Below are 25,199 nucleotides of genomic sequence, written 5' to 3'. Positions count from 1 at the left end.
TGACCTCAACTCCCCTCCAGTTTCCCACTATGCAACGCACCGGAAGTGGTAACGAGCCGTTTCCTCTCGTCCTGGGACAAGTCAGGCTCACAGCTCAGCGGCTGGAAGCCGTAAAACTACGCGGAGCCGGAAATAGGTGTCGTAAAACGTCTCGCTTCACGAGACTGGCAGGTGAGGGGCTTAGGCTCAGCGAGTTCCCCTGGCCTCCACCACGTTATTTACCCTCCCTTATTCCCCCACCTGTCTCCGGGTCACTTACTGTCCTAGCCTGAGACGCCTCGTGTCCGCTCCCGGCCGGGCTCTGCGCGGCTGGCACGGGGCTGTGGGGCTTTCCCGCTGGTTCTGGTGGCTGTCCGTAACGGGTGGGAGGCGGGCTCAGGTGAGGCTGACTAGCCAATCGGAGCCAGCGGGCTGCCCCGAGTTGCCGGGTGAGGTGGGCTGCGCGGCGCTGCACTCCGGGCTTGGGTTAGTGTGAGAGGAGGGGCCGGCTGCCGTGGCAGCCGCGCTGGTGGCGGGAGCTGGGAGACTCGCTGCTCGTCCCTCCACGTGGGCGGGTAGGCAGCCCTGTGCGCCCGCTCCCTGGGGCGGGGAGGGGAAGGGGGGCAGCAGCAGCCGTGTCCCGGGGCCCCTCGCGGCTGGGAGCTGGGATGGCGGGGGCGCGGGAACACTTGGAATAGTGGGGGTGCTGAGGGCCATTGAACCAAACTGTAAACCCTGTATATGATGGAAAGCACGTCGCTTCAAGCCAGTGGGGTGGGGCAGTCCCCGCACCTAGGGCAGCGAGGTCACGTTGTGCTGAGAGCTCGGCGGGGGGAGGCTTAGGGTCCCTGGGCAGATGTGGACCAAATAACACGTGTCGTGCTTTGTGACACTCACTCCGCACTGCGGGGGAGGGTGTCTCCCAAGGGGCTACATCTCCTGTGGAGGCGCGGCGGTGATGGTGGGAGAAATGGCTCGAGATAGAGAGGTTGCTTATCTGGTACAGTGGGCACCGCTTACGCTGGACGTTTGCCGCTTGCTGGTACCCAAGTCTGCGTAGGTACCAGAGGTATGGCCTTTTCCTAGTGTACCAGACTGCAAATATTAGTGAAGTTACAGTGGGGTAAACAGCTTCTAAAAATAGTGCTCCTGTGTCAATGTCCTATTCCCATTCTACAGCGGGTGTATTTAAAGGCTTTCAAGTGCCTTAACAAACTTTTGGGTCTAAACCACACCCTTTAATACTACATAAATAGTATTTTATAGTTTAGTAGAGTTGAGGAGATCCTGTCTGACTCATCTACCCAGCCACAACATGGATTCGTTTAATACTTACCTATTCTCAGATGCCTTCTCATTCTGTTGGCTAGATAGAGGTCAACCTGGACAAGGGTAGAAATGCACTACTTTGATTTAACTAAAGGTTGACAATTGCAACTTTATTTTTGAGTATGCAACTAATTCCTTTTCCAAGTCTATAATTTATTTAGTCTGAACTTTCAGTGTGCTAAATTTGCCACATCCTCTAACGTGCTACCTCATATTTCACATAAATGAATGTAGTATATCTTTACATTCGTTACCTCCTGGGTAAATTTGTCCTTTTGAGACTGTGGTTGGAATTCGTTTTCGTGTCAAAGGTCTGTTATCTGACCTTTCTTGGGGGGATCCCCTCTGAATTCAGCTACTCTTGTGCTTTTTCTCTTTATATACATCAAACCATACATACAGTACCTGATTTTTGTTGTTGTTATTTAAGACAAGCATAAATGCACAGAGTTTGCTTAAGGCTCTGTCATGATGATAGAGACTGATGCCTCTGTAGGCCCTTTTCTAAGGGTATACTCGAACAGTTGTTCTAAATTGCATTATTTACTAGATAGCTGTATGAATACAAAAACTGAGCTCTCCCAGAATTGAAGAGAGATTGATGCCAGAAGAAATCTGAATCTCCAGTATATTGTCAAGTGCTGTTAGAATAACAATTTATTTAATGTTGCTGAGCAAGTCATTTAAAAAAAAAAAGGAATTTTCAATAAATCAAAAGTAGAGAGTTAATTAAATAAGTAACTTCAGTATTTAAATGTGATAAAGCTAGTAATATGACAGTTGCCTCCTAAAACTTTTGTGGCCATAGTCCATTAAGGTGAGCCATAAAAGGTGTAGGGGAATTTTGCTGACATTTTAGACCCCACTCTTACGAATTGAAGAGTCCCATAGATCTCAGGGTCAGATCAGGTTGCAGAAATGTGGGGTCAAAATGTGCATTAGCTGTAATGTACAGAAATATTATGAATTCATGTGCCCTTGAAATTCAGTTAATTTAAAACTGGTTAATTCGTCAGATTGCTGCTACCTTTTGTATAACCTCCTTCAAGCAGAATCAAAATCTAGTTTTGAATGTAATGTTTTGTTTTTTTTCTCCCCATTAGGTGATTGTTCTGTGTAAGGAAAACTACAAAGCAATAATATGGGAAAGAGGCGAACAAAGGGAAAAAATATACAGGCTGATGATGAGTCTCAGGATATTTTGGGTATGTTTCATAACAAAAAAATTTTCAGAGAAGTCTGAAGTACTGTGGAAGAAATGTTTCATTTGTCTTCAAAGTGAGGAGCATTGAAAACTCATTAATAATCAGAAGGCATTTACAGTAGTCACTTTTACTACTTTGAATGTTTAATTGTAAAGAATGAGTTTATCCAGCTGAAACTTAAGTCCTTCAGAAAGCCTCAGTATTGCTTCTTAAACTTGGTAGGAAATCTATAAAATATCAAAGATATTCAATATTTACTGTCATATAGGTCCAATCCTGAAAACCTCTTCTCAATAGTCATTTCAATTTGCATGGAAATGCCCCGGCATCCCATGAGACATTCATGGTATAAAGGGCCTACAGAGCCAGGCCCTGTATGTGTAATGGCAAGTACACATTCTTGATACATTCCCCCCCCCCCCCGGGTGGATCGGTATGCTAACAGGAAAAGGGTATGAATTAAAATGTACAATTATAAACACGTATGGCAATTATAAACGTGTTTCAGAGAAATTATTATTCCTTGTAATAGCAGCAACTTACTCCATCTGGCTTTGGAGGTCAATGCTGCCTCAGTTTCCTCACTGCCATCTGCCACTTCCATCTGTCTTCCATGAACTTACAGGCTACCATAACACTTTTTGACCTTCTGGTCAAAAGTCTGCCCCCTTTCAGAGTAAAATGAAGTTCTGAACAAAATGAGCATAATCCTTCCTTTCAGCTTCATTACAGGATCCCAGCCATGCTTTAAAGGTCTGTTTTCCCCAAGCTGAGCTTTTCTTTTTGTATACTCTTCCACCAGCCTCCAAACCTGTTTTTATTTGGCTCTTAGGAAAATCTTAAAATGTATTGCTTCAGCTTACTGACTCACAGGTTATGCATAAACAGTGAATTGTAAGCTCTTTGTACATAAACCTCTTGACGTGTAAAAGGCAAAACCAACAGCTTCTCTTCACTCAAAGCCCAGAAATAACCAACTCTAGAAATAAAAAAAAATCAAACTCAAACAATATCCCTCTCACCCAACTAAAACCTCTCCAATGCATCATCAAGGATCTACAACTTATCCTGAAGGACGACCCATCACTCTCACAGATCTTGGGAGACAGGCCAGTCCTTTGCTTCTGGTTGGGGGGCTGTCTGTAACCAAATACTCACCAGCAACCACACAACAGAACCACTAACCAGGAACCTATCCTTGCAACAAAGCCTGTTGCCAGCTGTGTCCACATATCTATTCAGGGGACACCATCATAGGGCCTAATCACATCAGCCAAGCTATCAGAGGCTCATTCACCTGCGCATCTATCAATGTGATATATGCCATCATGTGCCAGCAATGCCCCTCTGCCATGTACATTGGTCAAACTGGACAGTCTCTACGTAAAAGAATAAAAGGACACAAATCAGATGTCAAGCATTATAACATACAAAAACCAGTTGGAGAACACTTCAATCTCTCTGGTCACTCGATCACAGACCTAAGAGTGGCTATACTTCAACAAAAAAGCTTCAAAAACAGACTCCAAGGAGAGACTGCTGAATTGGAATTAATTTGCAAACTGGATACAATTAACTTAGGCTTGAATGGAGACTGAGAGTGGATGGGTCATTACACAAAGTAAAACTATTTCCCCATATTTATTTCCCCCACCTCCCACTGTTCCTCAGACATTCTTGTCAACTCCGGAAATGGCCCACCTTGATTATCACTACAAAAGGTCCCCCCCCTCCCCCACCGCTCTCCTGCTGGTAATAGCTCATCTTAAGTGATCACTCTCCTTATAGTGTGTATGGTAACACCCATTGTTTCATGTTCTCTGTGTATATAAATCTCCCCGCTGTATTTTCCACTGAATGCATCCAGTGAAGTGAGCTATAGCTCATGAAAGCTTATGCTCAAATAAATTTGTTAGTCTCTAAGGTGCCACAAGTACTCCTTTTCTTTTTGCGAATACAGACTAACACGGCTGCTACTCTGAAACCTAACAAATGCTAGCACTCGGTATACACTTGTACAGCATTTAGGTATATTTAATCCTGCATCACTGTGGTGGGATGAAGTATATCAGGTTAGTCAATTGGATCGCAGGACAAATCTAGGTCGCCAGATGCTTTTGAACTGACCCCAAAATCTTTTTATTTACTTATTATAATTATTGTTGTTTGATTATACCTTGACCAAGAAATTTGGACCTTGACAAAAAATAATTGACTACCTCTGGATTAGATGACCTCTTGTGGTCCCTTCTAGCCCTGCATTTCTATGGTTCTATGACGATATCGATTCTTCATATTAAAGCCTGGGTAAATAGATGGACTTCAGACTGTGCCCAAAAAGCCAAGAGATGCAAGTTATTTCAGGCAAATGTGAAAAGTGGCCCCTCATGAAGAATAAGAATAAAAGAAGCAGGCAACTCCTTCTTTTAAACTGAAAGACCATCATCTCATGCCACTGACTGTAGCTCTGTCAATATGGCATAGGCAGTCTGTCGAGCCGTTACAAATTTATAGATCAAAACTAATACCTTATACTTCATCTGGAATCTAACGGACAAACAGTGAAGATCCTGTTGCCTTATGCTTCTGCTGAGAGAAGCCTCTAAGGTTATGTCGACACTTAAAACGCTACAGCAGTCCTACTCACTACAGCAACAGGATTGGTTCTCCCATTGCTGTAAGTAATCCACTTCCCCAAGAGGCAGCACCTAGGTCAAAGGAAGAATTCTTCTGTCGACCAAGTGCTGTCTACACTGGAGATTAGGTTGGCATAGCTGTCTCTCAACAGTGTGGATTTTTCTTCACTCCCCTGAGAAACATAGCTGTGCCAATGTAAGTTTCCAGTGTAGACCAATCCATAGTGGCTAACATTCTGCATCAGCTTCCGTTTCTGGGTGGATTTAAGATGTAGCTCTATGTAGAGAATGTGACAAAAATAATAATATCCTGCACAACTCTTACTTAATTGAATGTACTGACTTTAGGATCCATTGTATTAAAAATCAAATTTTGTCATTGTGAGATTGTGCGCAACTTCATATGTGCTAATGTAATTCCTCCAGTTATTAGCCCTTTGACACAAACCCCCTGGAGAGGTGTGCATATATTAGCTCAAACTGGATTTTCCAGGGACCAACAGACAAAGAAAGGATTTTTTGATAAATAGTCTGGTTTTAAACTGGCTCAGGGCTTTCTTCCTGATCCAGCAAACAGACAGGACCCCTGGTCCCTGGAAGGCCCCAATCCTTAGGGTAGGATCGGAAGGACTTGGACTATTGGGAGCCCATGAATCTGGGTGCTAGTTTTGAACTGGGGCTATTATGAACTTGTGATACCTTTGTGGGGGTTTGAAGGACAGCTCCTGCCAGATCATATTAGTTGTCATGATCTCTGGTACGTTTATTAGCATGCATGCACATTCTTTTATTGTTTTAATATGTTTTCTCTGTAATGCTTTCACCCAAAAAAATAAATAAGCTTGCATAGAAAGAGTTGTGTGGAAACTTATAATTGTAGCAATTACACTCTGTATCGTCTCTGAGGAGAGAAGCTAAGCAGGTCTGCTTAGGCAGCCTGATTTTGCTGGTGAATTCACAGTATAATCAGGAAACTGTGCATCCTGGAAATATCCTGGTCAGGAGACAGAGAGACACATGTCTCCACCCAAGAGAGGTGATGGCCAGGGGAGCTGGAAGCCTGAGAGTTTGTTGAACCACTGAGGGGAAATACAGATGCAGCTGCCTTGAATTGTGACAGAGCACAATTCAGTTATCTAGTCTTGAAATGACAAAGGCATAGATTATGGTAGCTAGGTCTGTATCCAGAAGAAATTTGACTGTCTTATTCAGTAATGCTATTTGGTCATATTTGAGCAAGAGCTGACAGTCCAGCGATACCTCCAGATCATGAACTCTTGTAATGAAGGATGGACACGCACTCTTTGTCAAATCTTTGCCACAGCTTCCAATTACTTCCCCTAACCTGCCATTGTCGTCTTAACTATGAAAAGGCCACTTGAGCTCGTGGGCCTGTTACCTTTTTTATGACATCTAGAAGTCTGTGTCCATATTGACTACTTGGCAAAAATGTGACTGTTCCTCATTTTATCTCTGTACTTTCTGTTTCATAGAACCTGCTTGCAAGCACATTCGCAAGGGATTGGAACAAGGCCATTTGAAAAAGGCATTGCTGAACGTGGAGTGGAACATTTGTCAGGACTGCAAGACAGACAATAAGAGACAAGATAAATCTGAAGAGGAAGCTGATGAAAGCCCTTCAATATGGTTATGTCTAAAATGTGGCCACAGGGTATTTCTCTTTTTTTAAAATACCCTTTAATGTTCCATAATGCAGTTAAGAAAGAGAGCTTCCAATTAACCCTCTAAATTTTCATTTACTGTTAAACTTGTAGCCAGATGTGGTGCTACACAAATGATTTAATATAGTTCAATTTGGCAAAAAGTGTCTGCTCTGAATTGCTACTAAAAGTATCTAGAAGCTTGGCACAAAGGCATTTAGCAGACTTAAGGACCAGACTCCATCATGATGACTTCCACTTCTTGAAAGTCCAGACTATTTTGCTTGTAATAATATTTAATATTTCTATTAATATTTCTATTGCAGGAGCTTATATGTAGTAGTAATATGGGTTACTTAATTTAGAATCACATACGCCTAATAGTTTTTTCATTTTTTAAGATTTAAAGTTGGGATTTTCAAAAGCACCTAAGGAAGTTAGGTTTCAAATCCCTTACTATTTGATAATTATCCTTTATTCAACTAGTACCTTTTCTCTGTAGAAATAAACTTAAGGAGGTATTCATACTAATTATTTTATTTGCTTAGCTAATTGTTAGCTATTTATTAAAAATTTGTTTATAGTCTGATTTTTTTTTTTCACTTGATAGTCCATTGGGTTTTGTGACACTTCTGGTTATCAATGTTATAGGGCTGTGGCAGAAATTCCCAAGAGCAGCATGCTTTAAAGCATTATACAACACCAAGATCAGAACCCCATTGTTTGGTTCTCAGTTTGGACAACTGGAGTGTGTGGTGAGTTTGTCAGGCAACAGTTATTAGTCGTAACTGGAAGAAAATAAAAACTGGGGTGTGATTTATTTGTGTTTTGTTTGTAGACTTCTCAAAATAATAAACTGAAACTTTCAGGATATTTCCATACAAAAAAAATCTTCTTACTTAGAGTTATGGTTGCTGAAATAATTAATAAAATCTTTTACTACAGTGTTACCATAAGACTGTCCCTGACCAGTTAGTTAATATTATTAACATTTAATACGTTCACTTAATAATAGTATTGAAATGCGAACAATTCACGTTAGCATTTCCCACATCAACCTTAATGCTGTCACTCAAGAGACCCACTCTTTCAGTCTGAACATTACTAATATACATATATATTAAGCTACATAACATAATTAATAATAAATGTTAAATCTTTCAGTCTCGTTAGAAATTAAGGTTTTAATGGTCATATTGTAATTGTGCTTTTTACATAAAGTTGCTGTGGTGATTTATACGACTAACTCTTAAGTGAAATATTTTTTGTGTGTAAATTTCCTTCTTTTAAAAGATATTCTAAATTGTCTGACAGAAATATTGCACCTAGTTTATAAAAAAAAAAAAAAAAAAAATTATTACATCAGGCTTTCTGGTGTAAAAACAACTGACTTCATGAAGAATTTAAAACTGATTGGTGCGATACAGTATTTCACTGTAAAGTGGATGTTTAAAACTAAAAGCCAAAAATAGTTCTTCGAATCTCTTGATGTGATTAATATACAAAGGAGATGCTAAAATCTTAGATTAATCTCTTATACAGTATAAAAAGAACTTTGCAATCGCTCTCCTCTATTCAAAACTTTTTAACTGATATAGAGACAATGAAGAGGATGGTACCTTAGTTTTTGTCATGTGTTGCCCATTAAAATGGTGATTATGAGCCTTTTTAAAAATTGACCAAGTTTCCAAAACAGTTGACAAAAAAATAGATTCCTAAGTAGGTTGGATGAAAGATTGGTTATATAGAGATGTTCTTTCCATGCTTTGTATTGGGGATCCTAGTGGGTTAGAAAAAAAAGCTTCCTTATAAACGTCCTCTTCTCCCAAAAATGGGAGTCAATCCACACTTTCTTGTAATCCTGAAATCTGTTAAATGCATTTGTGCCTAACACTTTAAAAATAAGTGTACTTTATATATCCTCATTTAGGATGTTTCAGTATGTCAAAGCAGGTCTGTTTGGTTACATATGTTAATGCAAGTCTATACCAGGTAACAGGACAGGTGGTTCCTCAAAGTCAGGGTTGAGGTAGGTTGACAGGACAGTATGGGGAAGGTTGCATTGTTCTCCCAGTGCTGTATCTGCTCTGTGGATAAATAGAATATTTCCATCTACCAATGTGGCTTTTCTCAGGAAAATTATGTGAAACACAGTGCAGTGATCTAGTGGTATACTTATTTGGTTTTTGTTCTCATAGAAATAAAAACACAACTGTATCAGCAATAAAAAAAGGCAAATAAAACTATACATTAACATGATAAGCAGAATACACTTGTTCATGTCTTATTCAAACTAAATATAACAAAATAAATGTTTGAATAGAATAAACTTCAACTTTTATACTTGTATCCACTAATATTTGTAATCATTTCCTTTAGGGCCTGATCCTTTATTTTCTTTATTCAAGCAGAACTCTCACTGAATTTGAGTTTTGCATGAGTAAGCACTGCAGGGTAGCCTAAAGTCAACATAGAATCATAGAATATCAGTGTTGGAAGGGACCTCAGGAGGTCATCTAGTCCAACCCCCTGCTCAAAGCAGGACCAATCCCCAATTTTTGCCCCAGATCCCTAAATGGCCCCCTCAAGGATTGAACTCACAATTTAGCAGGCCAATGCTCAAACCACTGAGTTATCCCTCCCTCAGTTAGGGTTTATATGATCCCCACCTCCCATATCCCTGCCACTCTTTTTTTCTTTAATGAAGGCAAATTGGTATCAAAAATTGTTTTTTAAATTCCAGAGTCAAGAAGATTGTTATAAAATTATAGCATTTTCAGATGTGTATAATGGAGTAGTTCAGAAATGATCTAGATGTTGTGATTTAATGCCATATAAATATAATTTTAACTAACTTTTTTTTTTTTAATTGCACTCCTTTGGCTTCTTTTTGGGAGACAGGTGCTATTTGTGTGATAATGAAGTCCCATATAATAGCTCAAATCGATTGGGCCAATTCGTGAATTATGTTAGAAAACAAGCTTGTGTTGACACACCAAGTACAGGTAGGTACCTATAAGCTACATAGTACACTGAAAGTGCCTTGAGCCCAGCAGACACGGTTGTAAATCAAGACAATACAATATTAATTGTGGGGTTTAGATGTTAGGAAATGGGGTCAGGATTTCACCTAATGTTTCTAAACCTTTCCAAAAGGAAAATATGGGAACAGAAAAAATTATTTATGGAATTAGAATGTTGTTCTTAGAGTATGTGTCCTGTAGATTCCACTCTAGGGACACAAGGTGCATACGAGATGAGATTATGTGAAGAGTAGCATCCGTGTCTGTGTTGTGCATGTCCTCATGGGGGACCTCTCTGAGGTCATAAAGGGAAAGGTGGCTGCAACTATATCTCAATTCTCTTTTATTTCCCATAGCAGCAAGGAATGTCTGCACCCTGTCCCTTTGCGGAATTTTCCCCTCCTTGCAATTTTTCTCTAGGTAGAGCAATTTCCCAACAAATTCTCCCTCTTCTTTTTTTTTTTTATTTAGTTTTATTTTTTAAAATTTAACTTCTCAGCACTTTGCACCACTACCTTAATCTAAATAGACAGATTCAAAGCTGACCCTCCTTATGCAGTATTCTACAGAGAGAAGGTGATGTTGAGATCTCATCCCAAGTTTACTCCCAAAGTTGTCAGACTTCCATTTTAAGTGGAAATCTATTAATGTCCCTGTTTTCTTTCCAAAACCCCATTCTTCTCCAGGGGATAAGAAACTTTACACCTTGGATGTTCTAGGTTCTTGCTATATTATCTTGATAGGCCAAAGCCCTTTGGACAGTCTCCCTGTCTTTGTTGCCATAAGAAGCACTTCTAAGGGGAAAGCCATTTCTTCCTGGCCAGTATCCAAATAGGTTGAAATGCACTAGGTAATCTATCACATACTGCTACACCCCTTCCACCAAATATCAAAGCTCATTCTACTAGAGCACAGGGTACCTCCTCTGCATGTTTTACATGGATCCCCCTGAAGTCTGCAAGGAAGCTATGTAGAGTAATCCCACTGCTGTATTAAATACTGTAACTTTGACCTGGCCACAAGATCAGACACCAAATGTGGAAGGCCACTGTTTAGTTACTGGCAATGAGGACTCCAGAATGGGGCACTGCTTATTGGCCACCTAAAGTGGAATCCGCAGAGAGTCCTACTTAAAGAAGAAAAAGCCATTACTTGCCTTATAGTAACTGGTTCTTCTAGATGTCATCCTTGTGGATCCCAGACCTGTCCTCTATTCATATTTGTTCAGAGTCCTCTTTACCTGAGATTTTGAATTAGCAAGGGAACTGAGAGATGGTTGTGGCTGCTCTGCCCTTTATGTCCATGGTTGGTGGATGGGGAAGCACAAAGACATTGCTATTCTAATTTCATGCAAGGAGCATGCACATTTAAAATGGGATGACAGCATCTCTAAGAACCAGGTACTATAAGGTAAGTAACCATTTTTTCTAGGTGATTATGACTGAATACAACTTTCTCTGAATTAGTAATGCCAATCCATTTCTTAGCAGACAAGTTATCATCACAACTGGCAGTTTTAGCAGAAAAACCAAGGATTCAGTGGGATTCCCCTGAACTCCACTTTCACCTCTAAAAGTGGTCCCTACAAATCAGAAATGAAGTGTGTTTCCTGGGCCATATTTTATCTGTCCTGTAAACTGTGTCTAAAACCATAACTGAAGTGTTCTTATTAATGTAGTTTCTTTGTTACAAATTACATTTGTAGCGCTAATCCACACTAGTTAAGATTTAAATTCCACCTCTCTTCACTTTGCTGGGCAGGCAGATGAGTTAAATAACCTTTCCAATTGGTGAGGAACAGACAGGTAGCTCCACTGACTTCTGGGACAGACATCCTTAATTGTGATTATTGATGCATAAAAATTATTGCTAAGAAACAAGGCTAACATTTGTGCAGCATGATCTCAGATGCTATAGTTGTGGGTGCTGTAGAAAATGCTACGGTAGAATGACTTTTGACTCCACAGATGTGGAATTTCCAAGAACACATTAAATTTCAAGGTGCATGTCTGTTAAATGACAGTATTCAACAGATGATTATATTAAACACCCCAGTTAGTCTTATTAAATTATGTTAGGTTTTGAGGTCACTTCTTGCACAGCATTGAAATGTTATATTTGAAATGTGATTCTTGAATGGCCTGGGTTTAAAATTTAACCCTTTTAGTTTTCTGCGGCTGTCTTTAAATGTGGAGCATTTTTCCAGGTCTACAAAATATTTGAATGTTTCCAATTCACCCCAAGTACCTAACATTTTTTTCTTTTTTGTATTTCAGTCTCAAAAGATCAAGAAAACAAAGAATTTGAAAACAAAAAAATAGAAAAAGAAAACCAAAATGAGCAGGAGAAGGAAAACAACGAGGGTGTGATCAAAGAAGACAATTCTTCAAATATCAGTGCAGCAGTGACTGTGAAAGGACTTAGTAACTTGGGGAATACATGTTTCTTTAATGCTGTTATGCAGGTACACTAAATATTGTTGCAGCCACTTCAGATTCAGATTTTTAATGTTGTATTGTAGTAGCCCCAAAAGGACCTAAAATAGGTCGGGGCCTAATGTAGTAGATGCTGTACAGGCATGCAGACATGATCCCTTCCCTAAAGAACTTGCAGTCTAATTGGAGACCAAACAGAACAAGTCAGTCATAGAGGAGAAAAAAATTAAGGGTTTGGGGAGGGGAACAGAGGACGATGGTTAATGAAAGCAAGATGGGGTACTGTGAACATCAGGTATAGAAGATTTAAGAACGTGATTTTCAAATTATACGTCTGCTTTTCTTTTAAATCTCCTATACCTGATGTCCACATTACCTAGCCATCATTTATAGGCAGCGCAGCAGAAATGGGTCTTGAGGGAAAAGTGATATTCCTGTTCCACATGGAAGCAAGTGGTCATTTGTGGGAGAAGCAGACAAATTGGCATTCAAGGCTGGTAGTGTGTAGTGCAAATAACTAAAGGGGAACGGGCGCAGAGTTGTGAATGGTCCTCAGGGTGAGTATGAGAAGCTTGAATTTGATAATAGTGAATAGGAAGCCAAAACAAGGACACAGAAAGGTGGGTATGCGACCAGAACAACCTCTTCAATGGACTGGGGTGGGGGTGTAATGTGTGTCAGTGAGGTCAGAAAGGAGGTAGCAGTAGTGATGAAAGATGAGGGCCTGACTAGGGTTCTAGCAGTGTAACAATAACTTAGCTGCTCTGATATAGTGGTTTTCATTAGCGTATCTCAAAGTGCCTTTCAAAGGGAAGTAAGCATTATCCCCATTTTATAACTGGGCCACAGATGCAAAGAGACTTACCCAAGGTCATTCAGCAGGCTAGTGACAGCGAGGACTAGAATCCAGGTCTCTTGTATCCCATTCCAGTGCTCTAGCCACTAAGCTATACTGCCTCATTCACTAGCCCACATTTGGAACTGTTACGAAGAGGCAGCATATAAATACTGTCTGGATGTGTGAGGCAAGAGAGAGGCAGGAGTCAAATATGCCCCCCAGTTTACACACCTGGGTGACCACCATCATTCTGTTTGTGGAAGGACGAGGAGAGCTGGGCAGGGAGTTTTAGCCATATGAAGTTAAAATGATTGATGATAAATCTTGAAGGAGATGTGCAGAAACATGTTGGGAGTGGAAAGGCAGACTTGTGAGTGACTGGTACAAACTGTTTGCTGTGTTATATTCATTACACTATAATGACTCATCTGTTTTGCCTATAATAATATGAACTATAGACTAACTCAGGGTATAGAGATTAAGGAAATAATTGATAATGGTTGGTGCTAACTCTTTCAAATGTTAAACGTTTTAAACAAAAAGTTATTAATTAATATTCTTTAACTTTAGAGTTCTCAGTCAAAATAACCCCACTTTCTCAAACTTCCTACAGTAGTATCCAATGCGGTAGTTTGTGCTCAACTTCTAGGCGTTGAAAAATAATGTTCTAACTACTACATTACTCGCATTTTTTAATTGCATGAGTAGTTGACTTTTCCTAATTACCAGACGTTAATTTTGATTTTATTTATTTATTTATTTATTTTTATCTCTTACAGAATTTATCACAGACACCACTTCTGAGAGAGCTGTTGAAGGAGGTTAAAATGACTGGAACAACAGTTAACATTGAGCCACCAGAGTTTTCAACAGTATGTATGCTGCAGTTTATGAAGTAATTTTTTAGGTGCATTAAAAAAACAGTCAGTTGTTTTTTGGGGTTTTGAAGAAATTTTAGGGAAAAACCTAAGTCCTAGCTCCATTAAAGTCAATGGGAGTTTTGCAACTGAATTCAGTGGAGTCAGGAATTCTCCCAAGATGTACAGTTAAGTAGCAGATTTAATATGCTGAATATTGTAAATTCATAGTAGTATTCCCATTACATTAAAAAAATTATTCATATAACTTTGGCATCAGTGATGTCTGGTCAGACACCACTTTCAATCAAACTTTAAAATTTGAAAGGAAAGGAAGGATAATTGCTGCCCTTTGATGTGATCCTGCTATTCCTTCAGCCTGGGGACTTGGGAGCTTGCACGTTTTTAAAAATTTAAATGAAAGCTAAGGAAATCTCCGGACACTTAACAGTTCATTAACTTGAGGATATGTTTGGGTTTTTTATGCATTGTAAAACAAGAACAAACACAAAAATGTTGTTGTTAAAAAATAAATAAATAAGAGAAACCCAGAACATTCACAGTTGAAATTAAACAATAAATTATCCTTAGTGAGCTGAGTCTAAGACTACTGTGTAATGAGGAAATGTTCTCCAACCATTTCTGCCTTATGTTAACTTATTCCCTGTAGTTTCATTTAGAAAATCTGAGAATTAGGCTTTTTCTAAATGTTTTATAATGGATCTTATTTCAGGAAGTTAAAACAAGCGTTCGGTTTTTATAATATTGAACTAATTTCAGATGACTCCATAACTCTGACTGAATTAAGAATGCAAAACAAAACTAGATTTTTGTTTTTGTTGTTTAAAAAGGAACCTCTGGTGATAAAACTTGAGCTGCCTGGGCCCCTTACATTAGTTATGTGCCAGTTCCTTTCAGAGATGCAAGAGACAAAAAAGGGAACTGTCACTCCTAAAGAACTCTTTGCTCAGGTTTGTAAAAAGTGAGTATCTGCACATAATGTATTATAATAATGACTGAAAGAATTAATGGAAACATTGGATTATATAGTAGGGCAGTTTTTACTATTAACAAAAAACATTTTCATTTATTTCTCACCGTGCATGTGCCAGCAAAGGTTCAGATGGTATCTATAAACTTTTCAAAGACATCGGTGTAGACTAAAATAGAAATGAGTTAAAGTGAAATGAAAAATCATAAAATGAGACTTTCTACCCTCTGTTTCATATTTTTCAGTAGTTCCCATATACATACAGATATCTGTTTCATCAGCACTTGAGACTTGTTTCTGTCTTCTGTGGACAAGTTGAAAATAATTCACATTTTAATTGTGTATATATATTATATCATTCTCATTCTGTTTAAACAGAGCAATACGGTTTAAAGGTTACCAGGAGCAAGACAGTCAGGAATTGCTTCGTTATTTACTGGATGGGATGCGAGCAGAAGAGATCCAAGTAAGTACTTATTTCACTATAGTATATAACAGTGTGGGTGTTCAACAAAGCACTAAAATCAGTATACTTAAACAAAGTAACCTTTTTCTTAATGTCTTTTATTATTGTTAAGTGTATTGTAAACAGAGCTAACTGTTTTAAGTTTTAGCCCTTATCGTTAGGTCTGCAAAGAATTTTTAGAGCACATCCCAGCTAATACTGAACCGATTTGTCCACATTGTCATTTGCATGATTGTGGGATCAACATTAGGATTACTGAGGAGGGCTAGTTAGAGGATTTCTTTATCCTGTCTCTTCCCAAACAATCATCCATAAAAAGAAGCTATTTAGGGAGTCCAGCTGCTTGTACTTGGGTCTGGCCATAGAGGGGAAAACAAGTCAATAAATATTGTTCTCTAGATAAAACTGTGGTCTTGAAAGAGTGCATTCTGATGACTCTTGGGTTATTTTCTATCTTTTGATGATGATGTACTAATAGAATCAAAAGTACTAAACAGTGGGCCCAGTTCTGCCCATGTTGAAAGCAATGGGCTAATATTAATGTAACAAGAACTTGAAATAGGTGTCTGAAGTTCCTCATAAATGTAAATATTAATAAATTGCTGGCCTCATATTACTGTAGAAGCACCTTTAAAAGCAATTAGTTTGGTAGGTGGGTGGTTGTCTACAAGAGTTTTATAAAACAAATATTTTGTTTTAGTAGGGTGAGGGATTCTTGTGGAGGTTTTATGATTTGTTTGCATCAGGGCTTAGTTGGGAGACTTTGTTTGTTTGTTTCTTCCTTGGACTTCCTACTAAATACATTAACTGTAACACCTGGCAATGGCTTTAAAAAAGCCCAAATGTGGGACATATTTCATGTTTCTGAAGAGTGCAGTCTTGTTACTTTCCTAGTATGGTTATAGTTTATTAATCTGAATTATTTTTAATGGTGAAGATGGAATTCTGTCCAACTGAAATGCTTAACTGAACACACATTTAGGAAACAATGTTTAATAAAGTCTTATGATGGAATATTTATTTACTCTAACTTTCAGCGAGTAAGTGTTGGAATATTTAAGGCATTGAATGACTCTGACCAAAAAAATGAAGAGCTAAAAAAGAAAATTAAAGGTAAAAGAACAATTAAAAATTATTTTTGATAACTGAAACCTGGACATGCATGCATTTTTTTAAATATTTTCAAATGTAATTTAGTTGCATGATTTAGAACACATTTTCTAAATTTAATATATTGTCTAGAGTATCAGGTCTAAAAATTATGCTCATCCTCCTCATGCAAAGATGCAGCTGAGAAATGTTATAAAGATGCTGATTTAATTTAAACAATTTAAAACTATTTTTCTAACAGTCTCGATCCTCCTCTTTCTCCATACCTTCGTGCCACCGCGTTTGCCATCCCCTCCCACCCCCCCAAAAATCTGTGAAGCTTATTTTTTTCCCTAGGAAAACAAACATAAAGCACAACAAATGCAAACCATAGACTTTACACTGTATTCTCCCTGTTTACACACAGCTTAACATCAAACCAAAGTGGTCACTAATGTACAGGTGAAGTTATTGTATATGACTTATATATTTCAATGAATTCTCTGATTTTTCAGAGTATGAAAAGAAAAAGGCAATACCAACCTTTGTGGACAGACTCTTTGGTGGAGAATTAACTAGTACAATCATGTGTGAGGAGTGCAGAACGGTATGTAGATGGTCTGCTTGGTATAATCTAAAACACTGTGTATAAGACTTGTGCACAGAAGAAACAAGTAGTAATAAGATGTATTAGATGGGAACTTCTGAAATGAAGAAAACTTGGCAGCAGGAGCTGCACATTTCTCAAAAGGTAGAATTTGATAGAATTATCTGTTCACCTGTACTGCAAATCTCATCTGTACTCTCAGGACTTGATGGGGGGGGATGAGAACTGAATGCTTGGAGAGGATTGTGTGGAATTTTCTCTTCATTCTGAAAAACTGCAGGGATCTTGAGTTATAAGATTTAGTAGGGATGCTGGTTTTGGTTCATGGGTTCCTGTTTTGTAAATATAAATTTATGACTGTTTATATTTGTATGTGCAAGTAAGAGCATGCATTGAGTGCAATCCCAGAAACAGACAAAAGAGAAGGGAAATAAATGGCAAAAATGCTACATTCAAAAAATTCTAAGCCAGGACTTTTTTTTTTTTTTTTTTTTTTTGAGTGCCTAAAGTTAAGAGCTTAAGTCCATAGATAGGCATATAAATAAACGACCACACTTCAAGAAATGATGAATCCTTCTCTCCTGCCCCCATTACATCAATAGGGGAGTGCTAGCTTCTAATTTGTGTTTAGACTTGTAAGAAAAACAAAGTTTCTCTAATGATATTAAGTAACATCTGTTTGCTTAAGGTGTCCTTGGTCCACGAGTCTTTCCTTGATTTGTCACTGCCTGTGTTAGATGATCAGGTAAGAATTAGAGGTTTTTTTGTTTTTGTTTTTTTATATTCTGTTTTGGTGTGCAGTTCTGTTTGTTGGATCTCAGAGAGGACATTTTTAAAAAGTAAATAATTGCGAAAGGTGCTTATCTTCAATAATCTTACCTAATAAAGTTGCACAATAAAATGATAGAGAATGACAATGCATTTCCTTAAGGTAAGTCCTATAGGTTCTGGCTACACAAGCCCTCTTTGAAGATTATCTGATGGTTGGAAATGCTACTGTAGACAGGGCATTAGTGATTTTACTGCCATGTCAGCTAATCTTCCTATCATTAGTTAGTGCCTTGGTCAGAGAAAAGATCTGCTACGCTGAAAGGCTGGCTGACTTATAAAGAACGTTACCTGAGGTAAGCGTTTAGGTATTCTTCAGCGTCATGAGTCTAAAATTTAAATAGATCTCATGAAATATATCTCTGATATAGATCAGATGACTCTTCAGATATTAAGTTCCTGTCTATTTACTGCATTGGGAACAGTAATGGAGGCTTCCTATCTAATGCTGATATTCAGAGCCTTATCAAATATTCTCAAGGTGAAGAGATGTATGGTTAGAGCAGGTAATGTGTAAATGCATTTATTTAGCTGATCATCTAAAAATATTTGAACTGTTTTAGATTTATATCTGTGTGTTTCATTTTTGCCATCAGCATACACATTATCTCCTTTCATCTTTAATATTTGTATTTAATAAGTAGTACTACAGTAAAAAAAAAAAAACAAAATTACTAAGGGAAGAAACTTAAAATATATATATTTCACCCAAAGGGTACTTGGATAAAATGCTCCTGCATTGAACTGGCCTTTTTTTTTTCATATTAATAGAAGCAACTAGAGGGCCTGATTCTGCAAACACTTACTACCTATCTAAAATATTTAGTTATCTTTTGTGGATTCAGTGAGATTCATATCAGTAAACCTGAATGTTAAGTTCCATTTTTAACTGTTTATGGCTTGGTTCTGCCACCCTGACTCACAATGAGTAGTATTGTACTCAGCAAGCATAGATTTCAGTGGGATTGCTTGTGGAGTAAGGTACTACTCAATAAGAGTAAGAGCAACGGAATCAGGCTCTTAGAGTATGTGTGTGTAAATGTTTTGTTACAATACCTAAAAAGTCATCAGCTTAATTTGAAAATTCTCAATATGCCAATTTCTTTGCAATTTCCTTTTGGGATATTGTTTTTTTCAAAATAACATAATTGATATTAAATTAAATCTTTAATCTGAAGTCTTTGAAACTATGATGGTGGCACCATGTTTGTTTGGTGGTTTTGATTTTAGAGTGTTAAGAAAAGCTCAAATGAGAAAAATGTTAAAAAGATGAAGGAAAAGGAGGATGAAGATGATGAAGAGGATAAAGACAGTGACAGCTATATGAAGGAAAGGGGTGATAATCCTGGTGTAAGTAAGCACCTGCAGAAGAAAGCAAAGAAACAGGCCAAAAAGCAAGCCAAGGTTGGTTATGATGCAAAAATAAATATTGCGCACTTTCACCCTAGGCTTAAGATAAAATGCTAGACATTTTGTTTAGTCCACTTTTTATGTGTAGGATGATCGTTTTCAAGGGGACAACTAACAATTTCTCCCCACTCAAGTGCAAAGCTTACAGGAACAAATATCTTATTTTACCTGTTGTGAAGTTGTATATATTTTCTGTTGCCTGCTTTCCTAATGCAACACTAGTTAATATTCCCAGAACTGCTGAACTAGTTAGTCGTACGTTGCCTGACTAAAACAGCATTAACATACACCAGAAGGCTTTTCACTGGTCAGTAACAGCAAGAGAAGCACTTAGATGGTTCTGAAGGAATATAGGCAAGAAAAACATTTTGGGGACATAAAAGAAATTCACATTTACCCAGGAAGGGTATTCTAAGTGGAAGTGTGTGGGGGATTGCATCTGATTAGTTGAGTGAGAATGATACTGGCCATAATCACTTTGAATTGATGCCCTCTGATTGATTGTTAAGATTGCTAAATTAGATCATTCCCTCTTTAAATGGCAACTTCTGTTGCTTAAAGCAATGAGGTATTTCCTAAATAAATGGTGCATAGCAGATAAAAATACAGCAACTCTTTCTCTGCTTTTATACAATATTGTACAGTACACTGCATATTTTTATTTGTAGAACCAGCGTCGACAGCAAAAAATTCAAGGGAAGGTGCTTCAGCTAACCAATGTATGTTCTATGGAACCGTCTGAAGAAAATGTGAAGGAAGATAAAGAAACAAAGGGAGAAGTAAACTCTGATGTCACTGACCTGAAAAAAGAGGAGGAATCTTCCAATCAGTGTGAAGAACTTTGCTTAAATCAGAAAGATTTAAATAATCAAGAGAATAGTACAGATGTACATAGTGCCCATGAAAGTATAGAAAATCCAGAACAAGAATATGAAGATAATGAAACCAATATGGCTGTTGCTATGAAAGGCTTAGTTTCTACTACTGAATGTATTGGTGGACTTGACAATCTATCTATTAAAGAAGATTATCATGGGGAAGAGGAAGAACTTTCTACTGATTTAGAAAAATTACACTTAGATGTTGTTATTGACTCTGATATGGATATCTTGGATGACTTTCATATGGCTGAGTTAGACACATATGAGGTGGTGAATGAGGACCCAGAAACTGCATTTTGTACTCTTGCAAACAGGGAAGACCTAAACATAGAAGAAAGTTCAATCCTTCATTGTTTATATCAGTTCACTCGTAATGAGAAACTCAGTGAGATCAATAAATTGCTCTGTGATGTATGTACACAAAGACATTATGGACCAAAGACTAGTGGAAAAAGTATGCCAATTAAGTTTTACTTACAAACTAGAAAACCAACTCTGTATCTGTCCATATCTGCTATCTTCATTCTCTTTGTTTTTAAACAGGTTTGCATGGGTAGTTTCTCTTGGATCTATTGATACCCAGTATTTAAGGGTCAGACTGAACCCCTTTCTCCTATTAGTGAGCACTTAGTCATGAGTAGCCCCATGGTCTCCAATGGAACTACTTGTAAGTTACCACCAGTGTAGAGCAAGGGGGCTCACAGTCTGGCTCTATAGTAGGATGGAACATGAAGCAATTTTTTTAACTTTTTAAATGTAAACTTTTAGTTTGTGTAGCACATGAGCCATAGGAGGAGAACATGCAGAAATTTGCCCAACAGATTAACAAAAGCACCATTCAGCATGTAATTCTGTAGAAGTCCTAGAAATTAGTGTTAGAACTCACCCTATTCAAGCTGATGATGTGGTGATTTGATATACACTAGTTAATTTCTTGAACTAGGACCATCATGAAGATGACAGCTTATAAACATTTATAATTTTGAAGGGAAATCATCAGTGTCTTAAACATATTATAATGATGGATGACATAAATTGTTTCCAGTCCTAGTACGTGATTTCACTCACTTTCATATTAGAAACATTTTTAGATGTTAAGTTATTGCATTATTCTTGACTATCTAACCAGTGGTGCTTTCTCTTTCCTTTAGGTGAGAAGAAGCACGTTTACACTAATGCCAAAAAGCAAATGTTAATTTCTCTTGCTCCTCCAATTTTAACACTTCACTTAAAGAGATTTCAACAGGTATTGTTAACTGGTTAACTCTTGTATTTTAAAATTGTATATAGTAATAACCCATGGAAGTTAAAGGATCTTGACTTCCCTTATAAATTTGTTCCGTTAACTACTATTCTTTCTATAGCTTTAGAAGTAATTTGAGAAATCTTCCTGATACATTCATTCCTGCTACTCTTGCTTACTGTAATAGTTCTTAGAACTCTTGAGTTCTTTTAGCAAAAAGACATTTATTAAAACAACTTACCTACTAGGAATGCAAAATTAAGAAATACGGACAAAAATAAATTGACTCATGCTGAAAAACAAACTCACTAAATATGGAGAAGGATGATCTGCAACAGAGATTCACTCTAACAAATACATAAATAGAAAGCAGTACAGCTAAAAGACATCTAAGTGCTGGTTGCGGGCAGTAAATTAGATACAAGCTTGCAATTTTTGAAGGGTGAGAATATACAGAGCTTTCAGTTTAGGGCTCTTCAGTATCAGAAAAACAGCAAGAAACTAGAGAGAAATGAGAAGGGGGAAATGAATATCAGAAATGTTTGACTGAAAAGTTTAAAATTATTAATTACATAATGCACCCTGGCCAAGCAATCAAGAAGGGATACAACTGTCTAAGTAGCTGAAACTCCAGGGAGTGAGAGGAATTGTGTAAGATGATCCAGTGGGATATATTTGCGATTAAATTGAAGGAAGCTGGGGAAGCTTTTCTTTATATTCAACAATAGTACCTATTGAGTTGTGGAATAGCATTTGAATGGAAGTGATTGAAGGCTCATCACTTGAGAGTTTTAAAACCAGGCTGTAGTATAAACAACCATTCTGCACTGTCTTTAGCAATGGATCAGAGGGTCCTCCAACCAGAATTTTTAAAAGTATACATTTTTTATAATTGTCATTGATGCCAAGACATGCTAAATCTGTAAATTAAACAGCCATGTAGCCCTGTGCTCCAGAGAAATGTGTAGAGAAACCATAGACAGGAGGAAATTTGGAACATGGCCATAAAGAACTGAAAAGCATTACTTTTCGGAAATAATAGGCTGTCTGTCTTCTTCCTTATCCCCCAACTTTGTTTTCCATCCAAAGGAAAGCAAAGCAAAGCAAATCATTTATGCTTTAAAATGAATCTTAAGTCTTTTTGGAATTTTTTTTAAATAACTAAACTTGTAACCTTTAAAGAACAAATGTGCGTCACCTGTTTATATATGTGAAGATTTAAAGCCCTGTTTGTGTTTCTTCATTTTTATCTTATTTCTAGGCAGGATTTAATCTACGAAAAGTTAACAAACACATAAAGTTTCCAGAAGTGATAGACTTGGCTCCTTTCTGTGCAACTAAATGCAAGGCAAGTAAAAAAATCCTTTAATTCTTTGTCAGATAGTTGGACTGGTCAACCCATAGGCGCCGACTCTGTGGATGCTCCGGGGGGATAAATTAGAGGGTGCTCCACACCCACTGGCAGCCAAGTTCCCCCCACCTCCATCCCTTCCTTGCTGCTGCCTCCTCCCCCGAGTGTGCCGAGTCCCCGCTCCTCCCCCCTCCCTCCCTCTCAGTGCTTCCTGCTCGCCGCCAAGCAGCTGTTTGACGGTGCTTAGGACTTTCTAGGAGGGAGGGGGAGGAGCGGGAACGTGGTGTGCTCATGGGAGGAGGTGGAGAAGAGGCAGGGCAGGGGTGGGGACTTGGGGGAATGGGGGTGGGAAGGCAGCGGGGCTGGGGTGGGAAAAGGCAGGGTGGGGCGGGGACTTTGGGGAAAGGGTGGAATGAGGTTGGGGTGAGGGCAGTGCACGGGTGGCAGGAGTACCCACTGGGCAGAGGGGAAGTCGGTGCCTATGGATCAACCCTTACAGCAAGAGGTGTGTGTTTATTGAAAACTGTTTTGGTATGTTCCCAAAACAATCAGCCATTAATCAGAATCTCCACATACCACATCTCATAACTTCACTGACCACATCATATGGCAATATATGATAGACTATATGTAAGTACAGTTAAGTTCTGCTGTAGTGTACTTCAAATTTTTAACATTGGTCATATCCATTGTCATTAACATATTGCTTCTACACTGACAAGCAGAATCAGAACTGACTTAGTACAGAACAATGGAATCGGAACAGACTGGTCTGAAAGGCTGACATTTCAGCTAGCTTAGATCTCATTATCTGTACTACACTGATACTATAACAAAATTGTCACTTCACAGAACGTTGCTGAAGGGAATACAAGAGTATTGTACTCTCTCTATGGGGTGGTTGAACATAGTGGCACAATGAGGTCTGGACACTATACTGCCTATGCCAAGATGAGAACTGTGAGAAACCATCTTTCTGATCTTGTCCTCCGTGGAGAAATTCCCCAAGGTAAGCGTCACCAATATTTTTACAACAGTCCAATCTTAAATGGAATTTCTCTAAACTGGTAATAACCTGTGACATTTCTGTATCAGCACTACTTTTAAGATTTTTTTTTTTTTTTATCAGCTTTAGAAACTGAATCAGCGGGACAGTGGTTTCACATCAGTGATACCCATGTGCAACCCGTGACTGTATCTAAAGTGCTGAACTCACAAGCTTATCTCCTGTTCTACGAACGACTGCTATAACTAACCTGGGATGCATTTCTCACACAATACTTTATGATTTTTAAATATCTTAAAATAAAGAAATGTTAAATTAGAGAAAAGCGACCTGTAAATCATGTTCAATTAGACTTGAGACTGTCTACTGCAGAAATCTCATGTTTCCTAGAAATACTGGCAGATGAAATATTTATTTATACTTTTCTAATAGTTCCATTGCTTTTAAATAAAAAGCTATTTTGTCTTTTTCCATAACATAACTTCAGGTCTGAACCATTTATTTGACTCCTTTTGAACAATTACTTCTGGCAATGAACACATTTCTCATTGTGTCCCTAATTGTTTTGAGTGGTGTTGGACTCTCCAGAAACTTTGGTGCATTTAATTCTTTAAGACACTGCTAGAATTTTTGATAAAAGGACCTCATTAACTAACTGCATGTAGCTACTTATATTCTAGAATGTTGTGGTATGGAACAAAACTCATCTTTGTAGAGACAAGTTGGGTTAGGTAATATGTTATTGGACCAACTTCTGTGTAGCTTGAAAGCTTGCCTTTCACCAACAGAACTCTTCTTCAGAGCCTATTGTACCCTACCTTGCCAGGTCTCTTACAGTGTGTGCCAACTACTCATGCTGAACTATTTCTTCCACCTTGCATTTTGCTGTGACTCCGGGACAAAGGTGGGCAAACTTTTTGGCTTGAGGGCCACACTAGAGTTGCAAAACTTCTGGAGAGCTAGGTAGGGAAGGCTGTGCCTCCCCAAACAGCCTGGCCCCTGCCCCATCTGCCCCCTCCCACTTTCTATCCCCTGACTGCCCCCCTCAGAACTCCTGACCCATCCAATCCTCCGCCACCCCCCCCCCCCCGCTGCTTGTCCCCTGAGTGATTTTTCCCCCCCCCCCAGGACTCCCATACCTATCCAACCCCACCCTGTTCCACATCCCCTGACCAACCCCCCCGACTGCCTGACCCCTATCCACACCTCCACCCCCTGGTACTCCCACACCCACCATGCGGCTCAGAGCAGCAAGAGCTTGCAGCCCCGCTGCCGCAGCGTGGGCGGCGCAGTGAGCTGAGGCTGTGGGGAAGAGGGGATGGAGAGCGGCTGGAGACTCAAGCCAGGCATGATGGTCCCGCGGG

At 38.7% G+C, this 25,199-nt stretch overlaps 2 protein-coding genes across 12 annotated transcripts in view; one reads left to right on the top strand and one right to left on the bottom strand.

Moving 5' to 3' along the window:
* RWDD2B (RWD domain containing 2B) overlaps window positions 1-25,199 on the bottom strand; it is a 35,686-nt gene that overhangs the window by 5,087 nt on the left and 5,400 nt on the right. Inside the window, exon 1 of one of the 4 annotated variants that reach the window (XM_038409314.2) lies at window positions 260-337. The exons of 1 other annotated variant lie outside the window; for it this stretch is intronic. The gene's annotated coding sequence lies outside the window, so the exon portion shown is untranslated. Of the gene's footprint in view, window positions 1-4; window positions 174-259; window positions 338-25,199 lie in introns of those variants that run through there. 2 more of the 4 variants (XM_038409324.2, XM_038409304.2) reach the window with 2 other exon arrangements.
* Window positions 12-24,316, top strand: USP16 (ubiquitin specific peptidase 16). Of its 8 annotated transcripts, none has more exons than XM_038409232.2 (18): window positions 49-171; window positions 2,412-2,513; window positions 6,643-6,821; window positions 7,462-7,565; window positions 9,712-9,815; window positions 12,110-12,297; window positions 13,886-13,978; window positions 14,815-14,945; window positions 15,333-15,420; window positions 16,458-16,533; window positions 17,025-17,116; window positions 17,805-17,861; window positions 19,175-19,348; window positions 20,023-20,689; window positions 21,387-21,481; window positions 22,740-22,826; window positions 23,682-23,838; window positions 23,959-24,316. In XM_038409232.2, the coding sequence occupies exons 2-18, from the start codon at window positions 2,450-2,452 to the stop codon at window positions 24,078-24,080; spliced, it is 2,478 nt and encodes an 825-aa protein (XP_038265160.1). In that variant the 5' UTR covers window positions 49-171; window positions 2,412-2,449; the 3' UTR covers window positions 24,081-24,316. The 8 variants fall into 8 exon arrangements, 7 of the variants coding, with proteins under 7 accessions (XP_043364768.1, XP_038265160.1, XP_038265180.1 ...); XM_038409252.2 differs by having other exon boundaries at window positions 170-554; XM_038409243.2 differs by lacking the exon at window positions 49-171 and adding an exon at window positions 248-379.

This window comes from Dermochelys coriacea, chromosome 1 (genome assembly GCF_009764565.3).
Source record: "Dermochelys coriacea isolate rDerCor1 chromosome 1, rDerCor1.pri.v4, whole genome shotgun sequence".
NCBI lineage: Eukaryota > Metazoa > Chordata > Testudines > Dermochelyidae > Dermochelys > Dermochelys coriacea.
This window is presented reverse-complemented; position numbering and strand designations above follow the sequence as displayed.